The 19,820-nt window shown below is 35.5% G+C and overlaps 1 protein-coding gene across 3 annotated transcripts in view; it reads left to right on the forward strand.

Annotated features, from left to right (window-relative positions):
* LOC116428653 (protein fem-1 homolog CG6966) overlaps window positions 1-19,820 on the forward strand; it is a 75,596-nt gene continuing 55,776 nt past the window's right edge. The window contains exon 1 of one of the 3 annotated variants that reach the window (XM_031980546.2): window positions 1-748. In XM_031980546.2, coding sequence (XP_031836406.1) covers window positions 677-748 — 72 coding nt within the window. In that variant the 5' untranslated portion in view covers window positions 1-676. Of the gene's footprint in view, window positions 749-1,281; window positions 2,205-7,882; window positions 8,010-19,820 lie in introns of those variants that run through there. The other 2 variants (XM_031980556.2, XM_031980557.2) reach the window with 2 other exon arrangements.

Here is a 19,820-nt window from a genome sequence, read left to right on the forward strand (position 1 = left end):
TCGACGAGTGCGACGAGGACAATAAAATCTTCCCCATTGTTGAGAAACGATCACTGGCAATAACAGACATCGACACGACCCAAGGTAAATCGGGTAGCGCGCGGCACAAAGGTTCATACGGAGCGAGCAATTGTTAGCGCAAGTAAAGTTGAACGCGATTAGGGGAACGATAAATAAAAGGGAGCGAGAGAGTAGGAGAGAGCGAACAGCTGGCACTAACACGACTACTCGAGCGTAGTTGGCAGCGCGAGCTCAGTTGTTGATGAGCCGCCGAGCCGAAAGTACAAGTATCGCCATCTGATGACCAGACGGGGCGTGCGTTCGCAAAACGCATCGAAACAGAATGTTCAAGGAGAGGAGAATCGTTTGGTGATCGTGTGCATACGTTCTCGCGTGCGCTTGCTAACTGTAAAACCTTCCCCGAAGGGAAGTGAGAAACATTAATGATAACAGTGACTCTTTCGAACGTTTTTTGGGCTTGTCCCTAGTCTCCATAACCGTGAGACGAGTCATCACCCGGTGCAACAGTGGTAGTAGAAGCCGCGGGTAGAAGACGGTGAAAGACAACTGACTGGGGAAACGCGTTCGCTTGTGCTTTTGGACAAAGAGATACACCTTGGATCTGGATAAAGTTAAGCTACGTAAGGCTCATCTCAAGAGCCTAAAACACGCGAAAATGGATGAATGGGGGGAATGGTATGCTATAGTGCACGAAGCTGCGAGCGACGGCAGTGTGGAAAACTTGAAGGTGAGTCTACGAAACCTTGTTGAATCCTACCCCACCGGTGTAACTGATCGCAGTTCGCGTTACAAATGTCTCTTCTGTCTATGAATTTCGAAATGATGTATGTCGTTGTTTTTAAGTGGACACGTTTTTAACCACAAATAATGATTTATGAATACGTGCTTGAATAGTAACTGAAAAAAACGTACTTCCGTTATTGACTTGTCGTTAATTACTGGGGCTACATAGCAACAATTTGAGGATACCCATTTATTGTTTGTATATTTAGTGAATAGTGATATTGATATTTTTATGGCATAATTTGTGATATGAATCACTAAAATTTGAAGTGGGAGAGATGTATATGTATTTATATTTGGGAGTTTAGACATTAAGATTATAGGAACTATCATTACTAGCATAATATACAACATATATTCATTGTTTTACTTGTGAAAGTCATTTTCAAAATATTGATTTATTTGCACTGAGCTAGATATCATAATGTTAGAAGCAGTAAGAATTAACATTAAAAAATTAAATATCTATATCAAAACTTGTGGAATCGTGATGATTTAGGAGTGGATATACTGGAATGTATTAAATTCACGTGAGCTGATACGAGGTGCGATCCTTAAATTTCGGGACTGTGTCTGCTCTGATCAAACGGTTCACATGATTGACATGCGCGCGCAGCACAAATTAATAACAACCTTGAAGACCATCGACACAATGTTTCAAAGCGATACTTCAGTGAAACCTGTGTTACACAAGTTTGTACTAGTACGTGCACGCTCACCTTGGCGAAATCACGATGGACTCGAAACTTCAACGGAGAGCAAACATCAAATTCTGTGTGAAACTCGGGAAATCGGCAACCGAATCCCATGGAATGTTGAAACAAGTTTACGGGAATAAAGCAATGAGTCGGACAAGATGTTTTGAGTGACATTCATGTTTAAAAAATGGCAAAACATAGCTAGACGACGACGAGAGGCTAGGGCGACCACACACGTGCAACACTCCCGAAAACATCGAAAAAATTCGAACAATTGTGCATAAAGATCGACCATCCAACAAATTGCTGATATCGTCATGATGTCATTTGGGGAGGTTCAAATGATCCTCACGTCAATTCTGAACATGCCACATTTGCTGCCAAATTCGTGCCCAGGCTTGTCACAAGAACAAAAGGACCACCGTCTCCAAATCTGTCAAGATCTCCGTCAGCGGTCACTGGATGATCCAGAACTCTTGTCAAGGATCATAACCAGTGACGAGAACTGGATCTACAACATCTTTTTGTTTTCCAAGATGAAATTGAAGCTTAAGGATCGCCGTTTTAGCACGGTAGAGGAGATCCAACGCGAATCGCAGCAGGTGCTTGACACGCTTCAAGAATAAGACTTCCAGGAGACATTTGAAAAATGATAGAGGCGCTGGGATCGGTGCATAGATGCCCAAGGGGACTACTTTAAAGGTGATGGCAGCCAAATTCAAATCAGCTTACTTTATTTCCATTTACGGGACCAGTCCCGGAATTTAATGATTGCACCTCGTATGTCCACCATTCTGTCATTGATGAAAAAAAAGCAAAAAAAACTTGTTTCTTAGCCTGCCACGTATTACTTAAATACAAACTATAAAAGTATAATTCTAAGTTTGTTTCCAAATTGACTTGTCAAATACTGCTACTTTATAAAATAAAGAAATTACGTGATAATAGTTTTTAAATTTTAAATAATATACATATACATTAGGCCCATGAATATCCATTGGAGACGTCTATCGTCAAAGTTAACCTCGACGCCAGAACGATTGAGGCGTTTTCACAAAATGATTTATCATCTTCATGTGTAATATAAATACACAGTTATACAGTTTGACATAATATTAACGCGCAAGGTATATCATTATTGTCCGATGCAACCAGTTTTATTTATAACCATTTCCTACGCAGCAGTCTAATGCACCGGTATCTCGAAAACATTATTTAGCGTTTATTACCAGTTCCAAGTCGAATTCGTAGTTACCGTTACCCAGATAATTTTCTAATTCAATACAAAAAATACAGAGAGAAAGTTGATTTTATACTTGAAAACAATGAATTTTTGGTGTTTTTTTCGAGGCTTTTTTGGTCATTTTTACGAACAACCACCAGAATCACTTTTTCGTGGAAATTGTTTAATGTAGACATTTGAAAAATCTGAATAAGGTATTCAGAAATGAATCTTTATTACAATTGTCATTCAAATTTCAAATAAGCGTAATCTTCTAATGTGTGTAATCTATAACGATTTCCTTTTAAATGATATGTCATCTCTATTCCAATCCGTACTGTGATAAAATGATAAACATTATTTGATACGTCTGTTCAAAATTATTGCCAAGAAAAGAGGCAAGTTCCTACTTCCTCGGTTGGCATTTATCTTGAGTAGGAAATAGCCACGACAAACAGTAGTTATATTTAGCGGTCGAGACATCCGTCTATAGACGCCAATGGGAAGTCTGCTTAGTTAGATTTCCGTACGTATGCTTTTTTATACCGACACTATCTAAATGCATGTGTCTGTCCCACCTTGATGCATGAGGCATACGAAACAGAGAGAGCGAAGTGAGGAAAACGATAATTAATACAAATTAAGGTTTATCCAAAAAAATATTTTAATGAAAATTTTTTTCAATTATCTTTCATTCGAAATCATCTCTAACGATTGTGTTAGGCATCATTTATTAATACCGAATAATTGTTTACTTTATTTAAAATTGTGTTCATTTAAAATTACAATGTAATAACAATTAATTTGAAAATTATAATTTATTTGACAATTTAAATCTTATTTGGACAGGTATTCTTGTTTAAACGTGTTACATACCTACATACATTTATTTAGATGAAAGTAACGAATTTTTATGTTAAAAATAGTTATACTTGGCATAAAATGAATTTGATGAATTTTTAGACAGAATTTAGTAATTCAATTGAAAAATAAACGTAGAATGGAGTGTACGAATTTTTGCAATCAACAACTAAAATATTGCTACATTGTAAATTTTATTTATTAATCATACATACTTCGACGTAGTTTGTAGCTAAATTGACAAGATTATGATAAATGGCTGCTATTACATTCATGTTCCAAGATTTTTCTCTTACAGAAACGTTGAATATTCAATTAACAGAATATATTACAGATTTATCAGACAAATAACTCCATATGCATATTCTATTTTTAATTATTCTATATTAAAAATATAGATATTTACTCTTGCATGACTTTGAAATTTGAATTTGAATTTGAATTTGAAAATTGAATTTCTTATGTATTTATTGATTATACTTTTACATTCAAAAATGAAAAATAGTATTGTATAAATGAGTCTCAAAATATTAGACACCATTTCCAACAAAAATTTATTTATTTAATTTCCATCTTGTTCATTATATTGATCCATCGTGTTCCTCAAGCAGGTGGCTTTGCAATTGAATTATTCTTCAACATATAATAAATTACTTTATCTTCATTAAGATACAGGATTTTCGTTACTTGTGCATTTTTATCGGTTCAGTTATCTGTATACCATTGCAATCGACAGATTAGTCGTAATCACGCGCACTGTTCCAGCATGATTATCGCTGAAAGGAGGTCAATGTCGGCGTGTATTGATTAGCCTGATAGTTCAAGTACTATTCGGCATACAATTCATCCCAATGAATATGGTAGTTGACGTACATAGCTTGTTATAGCACAAGTGTTAACGATGACACGTGGAACATTGTTCTTAGGCTCACCGTAACATTCATTCGATCCGGTTTTCGAACTCTACATAGTTAACCCTTTGCACTCGAAAGCTTTTCACTAGAAATATTCAAAATGTTTCGATAAGATGTAGATGACATTCTTAGAATCTAACTAATGGGAAAAGATACATAAATTAAGAAATAGAACTATTTTACTTCAATAATTTATATATTCATGCATTATACGAAAGTTAATATTATATATAAGATTTCATAATTTTGCTATATCAAATTAAGTAGTGACTTAATTATTATTAAGTTAATGTGACAAAAATTATTATTATCTGTGTTCATTAGACGAAAAGGTTTATTTAATAAAATGAACATTTTGGTCGATTACAAGGAACTTGTTGCTCTAACTATATTTATTTATGAAAGTGCTTGAACATGCACGTTTTTACTAAGTGATGTAACGATTGAGAATTAAAGTGTATATTTGACATTATAAATATTGAGAAACACTATATCGTTGAAAGGATTTATAAACTTTTCGAGAAAAATGTTTATATTTAAAATGAATTTCAAATATAATTGTGCAGTAAGAAATTATTTGATATGTTAAGTTTGACTTACATTGCAGAGCAGATTTAAAAATTAAATCGTAGATTCGATGCAATATATTATGATATAAATATAATCTATGGTTATCAAATGTTAAGAAAAGTAATTTACTTTATCAGCAAGTTACTTACTGTAAGAAGAATTTGCAGACATAATTCTTGAAGTAACATGATTTTTAAATCTTGAATAAAAAGGGTAGTATAAAAGTTAAAATCTTTAGTCGAATATGTATACAATTTTTCAGTGATTCTTTTCGCTTATAACAGTGTATATTTTACCTGTTTTGTTCTACTAATTTGTTCTTATTTATTGTTTGTAATTTACAATTATCTAGTTCAGATTATGCATTCATTCGAAATGCAAATGAGATAAACACGTTTCAGATGAACTTTTAATGAAGTCAATATAGCAATTACTTCATCTCGAAGCTACGTTACATTACTAATGCTTAAATCTTGTATTCGTCAATTATACTACTTTAGAATTTTCATTTACATTATTTTGATGACGGCTGATCTAGCCGCATATCTTTACTAAATTAAGATACTAATTGATTATTAGATATCACAACATACGAATCGACTGCTTGTGGTCTTCCATTTCGCTGTAATGGTTCGAAAAGAAAAATCTTTTGTAAATATTTTGCAATGAACGATGCGTGCTCCTATCGAAAGATGAATCATAGCCGTCTAGATAACGTAGAAGCCCGTGAAACGAGACATTGGACACTTGGCGTCAAGTATTCTTAATTAAACGTGGAGACGAGATTTAAACGCTGCTAACTCAAACATAATAGCCTCCTCGTGCGTTTTATTATGGCACGTTTAGACTTAAAGAATGAATGCTCGTTTGTCTTCCGTTTCGACATTTGTGTGCGTTTGAAGGTTACTGAAAATAACGGCGACTATTTAAACAATTAACACGTTCACTGCCATATTGGCTGATCTCGACCGACCTAAATAGGTTTGTCAAAAAATAGTCTACAAGATGCAATAAGACTAATAAAATATTTTTAATAATAGTACACAGAATATGAATTTGATATGAAAATGTATAAATAAATAAGCAATGATTATATATTATCTTAGATCAAACACTGTTAAAATATTTCACGAAATTTATGAGTAGAAACTGAAGACTGTTTACTACGATTTTCGATCTTAATTAACCATAGAGTAGATCTTTATAGTAAAAATAGTAAAAATTAGTGTCATCAATACACAGAAAACAGTTCGATTACCTAATACATAGGTTCTGCCGCGCGTTCAATCGACTTGAACGGATAAGGCCAAATGCACAATTTTCTAGAAAATATCGCAACTGCGATTCTTTCGTGGTGTAGATACACTAGTAGATAATTTGCGATATTTCCTCCGATAACAACTTACACGAATATTTACACTTCTATTTCATTGCTATTGCAAGTGAATTCAACTGGCCGCTAGCAATCTCACAAGGGAACCTTTTCAACCAGCACATATCGATTTTTATGAAAGTTGCGTGAGACATACTTCCCAAGAAAATATTTGGCACAAATTTTTCCTATCGGTCAACATTCATTTTGAAGGGGTGAGAACACCTCTCGTAGTTCAGGGTTGAAAATATATTTTTTACAATATCTTTGAGACTAGAGAATGTAGAAACGAAATCTAAATTATTCATTTTGAGGCGAACAATATGAAAAGAAATTTCGACCCTGAAATTGGGGTGAGTCATTTCGACTTGTCTGATAGTTCTAGTATCACGAAAAGAAATGATATAACATAAAATTAATTCAATAAAATATTGATAAAAAACATAACATAAGAGTTAACTTATTAAGGTTCTAAATCAATTTGTTAAGGGGCTCTGCAAGGTTCAACGACTTTCTTTACTGGTTTCTAAACAGTTGACAGTATCAGCGTAAAAATGAATCGTGGTTCGAAATTTTGCATAACACAAAGTGATTTCACCAGACGAGAACAAATCTCGGAAAAGAGTTGCAGAGCGATTCATGTTAAGGTGGTTCTTTCGATGGGCTCAATCAGTGCTCAGTTTCGAGACAATCGAACCGCATGGGTCGACGCAGTCGCGAAAAATTCACAGTCCACCGCTTGGCTGCGGTTCAGTTCATGCAGAACAAGACCAACTTGACTCGGACCAAACTATTTTTTGCCAGCAACGCGGAGTTGACGGTACAAATCGGCGCTCCGAGTTAGTAATTACATTTTTGTAACCATTATCGGAAATAAGATGAAGCAAACACGTGAGATAGACACAATTTTTGGATAATTAAATTATGATAAGCTTTTCGATAAGTCATAATTATCAATATCTTTTTATTGATCCTTTTATAATTATCATAAACAATAAAGTATGCATATTTCCGTAATACAACATTTTTTTCTCTCTCTTTTTGCACTTATTATAAATACTGAATCTTAATGTGAGGAAGATATAGTACAGGTCTCCGAATTATATTTGTAGATCGACACTAAACATAACGGTCAAAATGAACGATTTTAAATTTGATTAAATATTTTCTGTTTTTCTTTATTCACTTAACATTAAATTAATTTCTGTATTATCCGATTAATTAGTTTTCCAATTTTTCTCTTTCCTTCTGCTTGTGTTTCCAATAAGAAAAATTTATCGTTAACTTGTTTACCTTTATTTTATAATCAATTATTTGACTGGTTACAGTGACATACCTGTACTAATAGGTAAGTATACAGTGCGTTACTGACGTAAACCAAGCCGGCCAGCGACTTAAAAGTGAAGAGGGGCAGAGGAAACGTCCAGTCGCGGCGTTTGGCCCGATAGTAATGGTAGAATTAGTTTCAACGCGTCTTTGTTACTGGCCGAGCCGCGAAGTGAGGTGGAACGTATGCCCGAGTCCCTTTGCCCCTCTTCACTTTTGAACCACAGGCCGTCATGGCTCACGTGAGTAACACACTGTATATATGAAGTGTTGGTATGTTTAGTGTTAAAACATTTCAGTGAATATCAGTATGATATACCGCATACCGATAAGTGATTACTTTGGAGAAACAGAGGAACAAAGTTTTTCTGTCTCACAGAAAAGAGAATAAAAGAACATTACGTCTTTGTTCTTCCAAATTGCACAGCGTTAGTCGTATGCATAGGTAATTGCACCAACAAGTAAACCTAGAGCGGGCAACATCATCGGTAAAATCAATAAAGTCAAGTTAACAAACCCACGAAAATATCTCTTTAAAAAACTGAATTTTTAGAATACATTAGGTGAATCACAGAGAACTTAAACCTTCCAAATATTTTACACGAAAATAAACAATATGCAACAGATTCTACCAAAACAAATAATTACATTACAATATCGACGATGAATGATTTATCAGAAATATAAATTAATCGAGGTCAAAGTTCTTCCGTACGAAATTTCGTGTTCCAAGATCTCCAGCGTCGAGAATTCGCGTTTACAAAGGAAAAAAGTGTGCAGGTCATCGAGTATATCTACTCGACAAATCCATCTTCCCGCGGCTGGCGTGTTATCGCTTTTGTTGTTCGCTTAATTCTCCACGAAATCGTTGAAAAATGCATGCCAAACGATTCGAACGGGTAGAACGTATCTTTTAGCCGACACTGTCGTTACGTCGCGTTTGCCACCGAAATGCGGGACACATTGCAGTACCTTGTCAGGATCATCTTGTCCGCGGTTATTTGCTGAATGTCACAGTACGTGAGTAAGAAAGGAAAAAAAAGCATCGGGAATCCAATAATGAACAAACCAGCCGGTTGTGAGCTCGCGTTCCATTAAAGCCGCGATTACTCGGAGACTGCGCCGATTGTGATAAACGGAACGCCTTAGAATTCACGCTGCGACTTCGCCGGAATGTGTTATCCACTGTGTTTGATCAGGCAACGAAGTAGGAAGCACGATATGCGGCCGCGGTATGCTTGATTTACATCCGGCGAAACAGAAAATTCTCCATATGTATTACGGTTTCATGTGGATGTTAACCAATCAACTGCATTTGACAAGTATACACGTCAACTTAGAAAACTCTAAGTGGTACTAATGCTTTCAACGATAAATTATTCATTTCTTTCGATAAATATAATTTTTTGTTTTACTTTAAGTTGTAGTTGGAATACATTGTAGATGCATTCGCCGTGCGTTTGACGAATACACATTTCATTTTTTTCATTTCATTGCGCGGAAAACAAGAGATTTTTTAAACTAAATTCCACAGTTAATAGGTCGATGAAACCGATAAAATAGAGTTCATAGGAAATGTTAAATTTATTTTTGTTGGTTACGTTCAGTGACTCACCTTGTATATCATGCGCAAACCGTGCCATATAAAACTGTACACGTGGGTGTCGATGCAATGTATATATCGCCGTTCCCCAATAACTCCGTCGACGTTCTATCCAGCGAAAGTTTTGCATGAATTAAAGAATCGGCGTACGCGCACCGACTGCGCCTAAATATTTGATCAAGCTGTCTCAGCCGACTCGTTCCTCGTCGTTCTGCGACGTTCCTGCCGAGACGATTGTTACGTTTTCGCAAAGCCAGCTCGAAGGAAAGTTCTTGGCTTCCGTCAGTCTGCAACTCGCAGATCTCGCGGGAGAGACGATTAATTAAATTCGAGGAATTAAGTCACTTACAGCGTCGAGAGATAACGATCAATGAAGTCATCGTCTGCCTATTGGCACGTCCATGAATTTGTTTGGAACGGTCGTCTGATAATGGCGATTCGGTGTCGTTGTTTGTTTATTTCAGTATTTCCATACTTTGAATGTCTTTATTTCATATTTTTTCTTTGTTTAACTAGTTAAGTGCGTGCGACGAGTATTCACGACATCTTAAAGTTTTAAATGATACTAATTCTGTCAACAATAAATTATTTATTTTTTCAGATAAACATATGATTCTTCTTTGTTTTTTTTTGTTTTTTTCATTAAAATATATCTTAGGTGCATTCGTTCTACGTTTCACGAATACACATTTCATTTTTTCATTTTATTGCGTGCAAAACGAGATACATTTTAACTTCAATCCCATATTAACAGGTTAACCCTTTGAGTGTTGAGTACTCCTAGTCGATACGTTCCGTGTAGACGGAATATTTTCTTGCTTATCTAAAGATCGATGAATTATGTTAACTAATTATAATTGTAATTTCTCAGTTTCATCAAATTGAATGATGCTAATAAGAAACATATATATGTGTCCACAGTCCACAATGATGACTTTCGCCGAACGCATACATGTGTCCATAGCACTCAAAAGGTTAACGAACTAGGAAACACGTATAGTAAATCGTGATTTAACCCCTTGCCTTGTAATAACGTGCTAGACTCGTGGTTAAAATTTTAAATCGAGTTTAATAAACGTAGACATTATTCAATTCTTTTGAATTTAGATGAAATATTATTCTTCTGTTGTCAATTATTATACTATAAAGCAATTATAGGGATAGAATATGCCTTTTTCTCTTTTTTTAAACAAATTATTAATAACAAAGTATTTATAACAATCATAGTTGAGAAATAAATTATAGGGCAACAGGTTCAAAAGTAATATACATTTGTATACAATAGTATACAAATTCCTAATTTTATTTAGTTATTTTCTATATAACGAGGATTTTGAAATATAAATTCCATATTATTTGTGTTGAGTAATTGCGTGTTGCGAATCATTTATTTGTATTAAGGTAGACCGAGGCCAATCGGATAAAAATACGATTATCGGCTATAATGGTTACGTTGTTATAGAAATGAGAATGTCGGCCGTCCATATTACTTCATACAGCTACCTTACACTGAATCCAATGCATCTTCAATGGTTTCAAACCGTTGTTTGCCATCAGTACGTATTGGAATAGAAGCAAACGCACGTAAACGTAACGATTTCTTGGCTAGTTTAAAATACATAATTGGAATTTAGCATTTGAAATGGCAAAGTATGCTTGAAAATTCAAATGTGTTTATTATCCCAGAATTTGCGGCGAATCAGATATTTTTCAATTTTTTAGTTTTGTACTTATAAAACGAAGGTTTTTAGGTTTTTAAATATTTTTTTTACTAATGTTGAAGCTGAATGTGTGTTAATGAGAAAATGAAAACAAAATGTTGATTCTAAGTTTGAAGTATTAGTTTTTTATTACGATCATTGTCCAATCAGTAACGCCGAATAAATTGCTTCCTTAGCGTTAACAAGTCGATCGCAATGAATCGCTGAATCGTCGTCCTGGTTCTGCGAACCGGTTGAATAACATGTCTTATCTTGAATTATCGAGTCAAGAAGTTAAAAAGAACGTTTCATTTTTTGTTCCTCGGTGTTCAACGTTTATTAACATGGACATTCAGAAAGATTCCGACCGGTCCTTGGTAAATCGTTAATGCCCGCGTGTCGGCGTGATGTAATAGACATTTTCGTATTATGCAACCGAGTTGTCGAACTGGCGCGTTCGACTCGATTTCCCGCGTATACAGTACAATTACGTAATTTCGATTCTTATGATTCAAGGCTGACACCAATTCACTCCACTCTGCGGTCTTGATTTCACGGAGACCTTTTGACCGAACACGGCGACGACGTTTTCGCCGCTACAATCACAATCTCCCGTGTATTCCGCATATTAATTTCATCGGCGCGTCTATGCGGTATGCAACCCGACGATAAGGAAGTTAAGCAACCCGAAGAATCCGTCGTCGAAAATCCACGGAGTGAAACGGAAAATATTTGCACGCGGAAGTAAATATTAGGTCATTTCATAAGTGATGTATTTTCTTTCCTTTATTTTTAAATTTTGAGATAAACAAAACTTTTTTAAATATAACTGTAATGTATAGATTAAAAAAAGTTTGTTTAATTAAACAATTAGATTTAAAAAAGGTTCGTTTATCTTAATTTTTAAAAGTAGAAGATTGAAAATCAGAGTAAAAATGCAAACACCTTATTATTCATGGGATGACCTGATGTTATGTTATCCGAGATATAAGTTATGGTTTTTATATTAGATCGGCTGAAATGTCGTATCTTTTTTAACGAAGAAGTTACATATGTTACGATATATGTAGAGGCATTATAATTAAATATGATATCTAGAGATAGTAGATAGTTGTCGAACAAAATGGGCAAGGTACAATAGGAAAAAGATTTTGCAATTTGCATGGTTAACGTCACTTTCGAAAGATGCTCGTTTCACGTACACGGCCACGTTTGCCCACGATGGTGATTAAGAAGTGCGAAATCTAGGTTAGGTTTGTGCACACGTGACACATTACGTATCACTTACTGAAATGACTTGGGGAACGGCGTAAAATTTCTTTTCTTTTCGTTTTCCTCGCCGTTGCTTTATTTCGAGATTGTATGCAGAATTTATTACCACGAGCTTTCCATTGCATTAATGCCATGCAAAAGCGAGGAAGATTTCGTTTCTGGAAAAATTATTTGACACCTAAAACAGCGATAATATGTAGCTTTAGTTCCATTGGTAAGTCTTGAGTACGTCTCATTCTTTTGTTTTACTGTTTCTAAATAGAAAATATTGAAACAGCGTTTGATAGTTCATCAACATGAAAGTTTCATATTCGACTTGTTTATTACATCTGAAAGTTTTAAGTTATTTTATGGGATTGATCTTTTGAATTTTTATTTTTTAATATAAAGAAAACTATTGGACTCAACTGCACGGAACGTGAACGAAAAGTTCCCGAACCTCGAAACCGAAGTCTTGAAAGCTTTGAGTCTTTAGTAACCGTAAAGATTTCAGAAACAGCATGATACTTATTGAAGTTCCTTATTCACAAAAGACTTTTCTTCTTGTTGTTTTCTTAATTTTCTTATCTGAACACAGCGTGAACCTTATCTCAACGGACGAGCAGTAATAATTAGGTTTACTCAAGCTTCCGTGTAAAGTTTATCGTTTCGTTCTGTAATATTCAACGACCAGACGGAACGATTTCATTAATTATATTATATTTTCTATACTTGTCTATTTATTCTTCTTCGGTTTTGTTTGTTCCTTCTTTCGTAACTAGGATTATCTGGTGCATTATTATTTAGATTACAGAAGATTAAACAAGCATATGTTTTTATAGAGGAGTTTAAAAGGATTTGATAAATCTAATCTTCTTTTAAATGCTTTCGATAAATTAACACGTTGAATGCCATGGAGGTCATCGGTGACCCTCAACCAAATTGAATTACTGTAGTTCACTCAATTAAATGATGATTATTTGAAAAAATTTCTATATTATAAATAATGCTACCTAATGCGGTGACAATCAGCTAGATCGAAGTGCAATAATAATAATGCAATTCAATCAAATGATTTAATATTGTATTTTTTTGCTCATATTTTGCTCTATGAAATCGTATGGCATTCAACATGTTAAAATTACAGTGAAGCAGTGTTCATTTTGTTTAAAGTTGATTCTTTGTTGATCTTTCGGATGTAACAAATTCAAATTGATCATTTTATTTCTTGACGAATTACGAACTCATCCATTGGAAAAGTTCTGTTATTTCTAAACAATTAATTTTATTTATAAATGTATAATTTTTCATTAGCAATTGGAATCCTCGAATTCAATTCTAATATACACTGTCTACAATACGGATGCTGATTATTATAAAGATTATTAACTGTTATGACAGTCAGATATTTCCAAGCATAATAAACATATTATGAAACCGCAGCAGAATCTGATCTTCAATTTTCAGTTTTCCCAAGTGTTCATTGATTCCATATTACACAATATCCGAAGTTTCCGAACCATGCAATCAGTCCATGCAATTATTATATCATAAAAGAACTTATCCGATGATTAAATACGGCACCGTTTTTCTCCGTGGCTCGTATTTACCCGCAGTAGATATCGATCTTCCATTAATTACGTAGTCGTAAGCAACCGGCACGAAGCTGTCTTGGAAGCATCGAAACTTATTTTCCAAGATGACGCGTAGACTGCGGACGACATTCCTCAACGACAGTTAAACTAATTTCTAGTGGACGTTTATCGAAATAATTATCACGCGAGCTTGTTCATTTTCATGTGGATCTTCTGTTATTTTCAAGTTTCTATAATAGAACTTCATTTATCTTAACGAAATTTTCATAAGCTCTGAAAATGACCTCTGTTATATGAACTAAATTCGTAGCATCGTACTAATTATATGAACGTTTTATATAGGTTATTTCAGTTTTACGCGATCAAACTTCAATTTGACAGGTTTTATTGTTTCTCCTGGCAAAATAAACTGATGAAATTTGATCGTGTAGAACCAGAGCATCTTGTATATTATGTTACAAATACTAGAGAATGTTTAATTTTAGTATCTTCTTTATTTAAGTAAATCAATTATTTGACTGGACTTCATTAAATTGCTCTTATAACAAGTCATTTCCAAACACATAAAACTCAAAATCCTTACGATCCGAAGAATGAGCTAAATGTGTAATTGGAGCCACTTGTCTGAATACGAACTCCGGAAAGCAGGGATGAAGAGTCACAGGTAGTGGGGGATAGTGGGCTCGTATTATACGAACAGCTTAGCACTAGGTTTACAGATGAATCGAAATTACTCATCTCTGATTTCTTCTACATTGACGTAAAAGATGTATGTGATTGATCTTCTGAGAAATTCTTTAATAAATCAATATAGTAACAACGTAAATTAAACACAAACTAATATATAAGTCAATTGAAATGTTAACCAATTATATTTGTAGTTTCTATACAAAAATGAAGGCTAATCAGTTTGATTATTTGGTAGTTCTAGTGTTAATTATCTGAATGGATCGTATTCCAATTCATATTACCAAAATTTCGGGTATTTTAGTGTTATTATTGTATCTATTATTATTATTACTATTATTATTATCTATTATTACACTATAGATATTCTTATAATATTTCTTGTACAGATATTATTAAAACTAAAATATCCGAAAATATTGGATTGTCCGCAGAAATCGGATTGCTTGAAAATTTCAAGTTTCAAATTTCAAATCAACTTGAACCCTATCACAGGTATATACCCGCACATCTCTACAGTCACCGATCAAAAACTTAATTTAATAATTAATTTTTTGTCGTAATATCAACTCTTTGCACTCCACAAGTTTTTCACTGGAGGTACTCAACATTTTCTAATGATTTTAAATTCGATTAAAGATCAAACTTTACAATTTTACTGTGTCAAATCAATTCGCGACTGAGGGGCGTCTGTGAAGTACAGAGGACTAAGGACAAGATTTAAGCAAAGAAATTAAGCCTGAGTTATAAGAAGTTAATATAAGGAAATGACCAGAAATGAATCAGATTGTTGATTCTGGCTCTAATTTTTTTATCAAGGATTCTAGTTTATATAAATGTACTGTAAATTTTAGCAGATTTGCGTTACATAAAGTCTAATAGCTCCCGAACTGGCTTGGCAATCGATAAGGCTCGTTTGTCTCCTCCATTCCGCGCCTCTTGTTCCCTTCTACGGTATAAACAAGAACTGAACTGCCTAACCCTCTCCATGACCCTATCTATTAGGTTGGTGCGTATGAAATGTCGGATTTTTAAGTGAATATATAAAACTGCATATCTTTTTTCAAAAGCTGTTTGTTTAATTAAAATATGCTCCATTTACTTCTATACACTTTTCTCAACGAGATTTTAATGCACAAATGCCTGTCTTAAAGATATTCTGATCTTTAGAATCAATAAACTCTGATATGGAATTTTTCAGGTTGTCTTCATTTTCATACTGTTTAGCCCGTAAAAACTGTTCTAAATGTTTAAAAAAATGAAAGTCGGTTGGCGAAAGATCCGGTGAATAAGCTGGGCGCTGCAAAATTTCATATGTTAATTCATTTAATTTCGCAATTGTTTTGTACGACGTATGCGACCGAGCGTTATCGTGGAGAAGTGTTGGGCCATGCCGATTAACAAAGGATGGGCGTATAGTTTTCAATTTTTCATGCATTTCATCAATATACTGGCAGTACTTTTTGGCTGTAATTGTCTCTCCAGTTCGAAGGAATGAGTAGTGAATTACTCCAGTCACATTTCACCGAACTGTTATTAAAATTTTCTGTGGATGAAGTGATGGCTTTGGAATATGAGCACTAGCCTTATCCCTATCAAGCCACCGAGCACACCTTTTCCTATTGCCGTAAAGAACCCATCACAAGTAATAATCCGATCGAAAAATGGCACTCAATGAAGTCGGGTTAGTAATGATGAGCATACGTTCAACCGATTCAGCTTATTTCGCTCGGTTAGTTCGTGCGGTACCCACTTATCTATTTTTTCACCTTGCCAATTTCAGAAAGGTGTCGCAATATTGCTGTATGGTCAACTTTCATTCTGGTAGCAAGTTCCCTTGTAAATACAGTTGGATTCGTTTCCACCAATGCTTTCAGAGCATCATTTTTCACGAAAATTTGCTAACCAACGCTGCACTTTTCGATTGTTAAAAGTATTCTCCCCAAACACCTGGTTTATATTGCGTGCAGCTTTTGCAGCATTATTACCAAGTTTATACTCATATAAAAAAATTACACGAATATCGGTTGAATTCATATCGGTATAAAATTCAAAACAAATAACAAAAGGGAACACTTTTGAGAAACTTTTCTTTGTTGAAATGTGACTCTGGCAATGGACAGTACGACTATAAACGAGGTTATGTCAAAAACAAAAGCATAACGAAAACAGGGAGACAAACGTTCACATGTAAAGAAAAACCGACATTTCATATGCACCAACCTAATAGTTGTGCGATAATCAACTCAGCGGAAAGCTTCAACCGTTATCTTTACGCTGTGCCTGGCTGTCTGCTCGTCGCGTTTTATCTCACGGAGTTAAAATAATTCCTGTCGTTTAAATACCGCCATAACGGAGTTAAAATAATTCCTGTCGTTTAAATACCGCCATACCGTGTGTACATACAAAATACTATTAACCCTCCGTACTTAAGAAGCGTCTAACGGTCGCCATTAGGCTGAATGCATAAAAATTACAAATTTCAATGTTCAACGTTGAATTTTGTAGAATGTATCAGTATATTCCTCCGATGGCAAGTTGGCCGACTACTCACAAACTAAAAAGTCACAGGAACGAGCAGGGCCGTCCTAAAATATTTGGCGTTCATGGACTACTATATAAGAATAATGTGTCCTTCTTCATAAGAAAATATACGACAGGAGAAGCGGGAGAGGAGTGTCCGGTGCAATTTTAGAAAAGATTTAGAATTGGAAAGGACAATATATTACCGTTAAGCAAATAAAAATATAAAATTCATACAAAATTCAAATAACCTGTATGAACAAAAACAAACCATATAAACGAAAAATAAAAGTAACGTAATATATGTACATCTGAATTATTTATTTTCTTAGCTTTTTAGCCTAAATGAATCACTTTCCACGAACAAAATACTTACGTAAATAATTTAATGTGCCCCGGCCCAAAGAAAAAAATAAATAACTTTTTACTCTTTTAAGTGTCGAAAAAGGTCTTTCATCACTGCAATTTGTAGCAGCAATACTCAAAAACATGCACATTGACTCCCCAAAAAGCTAGCGCCTCGGGGCTATAGTCCTGTGGTTAAGGTGGCCCTGGGGGCGAGGGGCCTCTTCCACTCAAGATACTTGCGTCAATAGTTATAGAAGAACAGTGATGCTTCGGTTTCGATCCACTGTTGATGTTAGCCGAGCCGCGTGATGAAAAAGACAAATGAAATAGAATACGACAGAATGAGCTATAAATAAGAAATTGATGGCCATATTCATTCGTTATCGTTATATCTCACGTTGCCGTATTCTGTTTCATTTGCGATCTTCGGTTACGCGACTCAGACAATAACAAAAGTGGATCGAAACCGAAGCGTCAACGTTTGTCGCAAGTAGACGTATTCTCCTTACCTCTCTGCATTACCCTCAGCGTCTGCATAGCGATCGCGGTATGAGAATAGGCGATTCCAAGGTACTCGAGCTGGACCAATCAAGTCCTGGTATGAACAAGATACCAAAGTATGGAAGATGTTGCGTATAAAAGTATACTAAATTAAACAGGTTCCACCAATAGACCTGCGATAATTGGTACAATGGCTTAAGCCGTGCTCTCTATGGCCAGATCGGGGAAATTGAGGGGAATACAGTTTACCCTCTCCTTGACTTTATTGTAAGGATCAGTGGTGGTTGCGGAGGTTCTTAGAGAATGGCCCGCTGATGAGAAATGGAGTAGTGGAAGGGGCAAAGCGAAGTGGGGAAAAGGCAACCGTTTAGTAGTTTTTTGGTTTCACTGACCGTGTCAGACATTAGCGTTGACTTTGTAGTAGCAATGACTGAAAACTTGCATGCTGGGCTAGGGATCTTTCGAGTATCTCAGTGCGTAAGCAGCATTCCACCTACTTCGGCACTAGTCTGGAGAACTAGTAGAACTTTGGAAAGGAGCTCAATGTTACCAACAGTCTACTATACACCTTTCACGTTAGCTCCACCAACCACCAAGCTAAAAGTACACAGGAGCAAGGGAACTCTTTCACTCACGATGCTCGAGCCGTTTCGGCTTTTGACGCATGATCATAATTGGCGCGCGGCAATAATAAAGGATGGAAGCAAGACCGAATGTTATGAAGTGAGACTTACCCATAGGAAACAATATTCTCCATAGCTCCATCTTACTTCGTTGCATTCGGCCTTGCTTTCGTCCTTTTCTTATTACCGCGCGCCAATAATGATCATACGTCGAAAGTCGAGGCGGCCCGAGCATCCTGAGTGGAAGAGACCCCTTGTCCCTGTGCGCTTTTAACTTGTAGATCGGTGGAACTAACGTGAGAGGCGTATAATAACCTCTATGGGACTTGTCATCCCAGGGAAGCAATGCTGGTAAGACTTCGGCTTCGGCTGATTGATCCTCACCCCAATCCCATGCCAATGGCGGCTCTCTGAGGTAGGCCTTAATGGCATGTGCTTGGTGGAAAACTGGGGTTCCTTCTGCCCCTCTGCATTTTCAGTTTCGCGGGGCTGGGCACAAACGTGTTCTGCGGACAGTACGTGCAACATTGAAATAAAATACTCTGTTTTTACATTTACGTACGATTTCTCTTTACGAGGAATTAACTTACTCCATTTCAACTTTCTCTGGTAAGTCAAAGAGTTCAATTACGTGTTCGGTAAACTGAAGGCTGCTATAAAATTAGCTCGTACAAATGAATCAAAGTTCCACGAATTCCTTACATTGCTTGCAACAATGATCTGACTAATCGCTAGTCTTACATTCCGCGGATAGTCGCACGTTGAATCGAGCAGCCATCTGGGTTTCCTCAAGTAATGAATCATTATGTACCCCTTGTACGAAGTATTCCACTATCGTTTTCGATTTATGAAGTATTCTACTTTTCGACTTGAGTTTTATCGACTTCATTTATCAACTGTTTTCACCTTTTTATCCCTTATCCGAAAATTGATTTGTTTGAAGAATGAAATAATCATTGCTGTTTGCACGACTCGTTCATTTAGATTTTGTGATATTTTTGTTTCGTCCAATTTGGCAGTTAATGTGTTTCCTCTGTTGATCGTCGGCGTTTCAGAGTCCGAATGTAAATCAATTCAGCAAACTGGGCGGGGTTTGTTAAGTTCAGAGGTCGAAGAGTAGGTGGAAAGCTGACCTCTCTCGAGCGGATCTCCAATTTTCTTTCTCGTTTCCCGTTTGCGCGGGCAGAATTTTCTTTGTTCGTGACTTTCGTCGGTCCGTTTC

The sequence above is a fragment of the Nomia melanderi genome, chromosome 10 (genome assembly GCF_051020985.1).
Source record: "Nomia melanderi isolate GNS246 chromosome 10, iyNomMela1, whole genome shotgun sequence".
In the NCBI taxonomy this organism is placed as follows: domain Eukaryota; kingdom Metazoa; phylum Arthropoda; class Insecta; order Hymenoptera; family Halictidae; genus Nomia; species Nomia melanderi.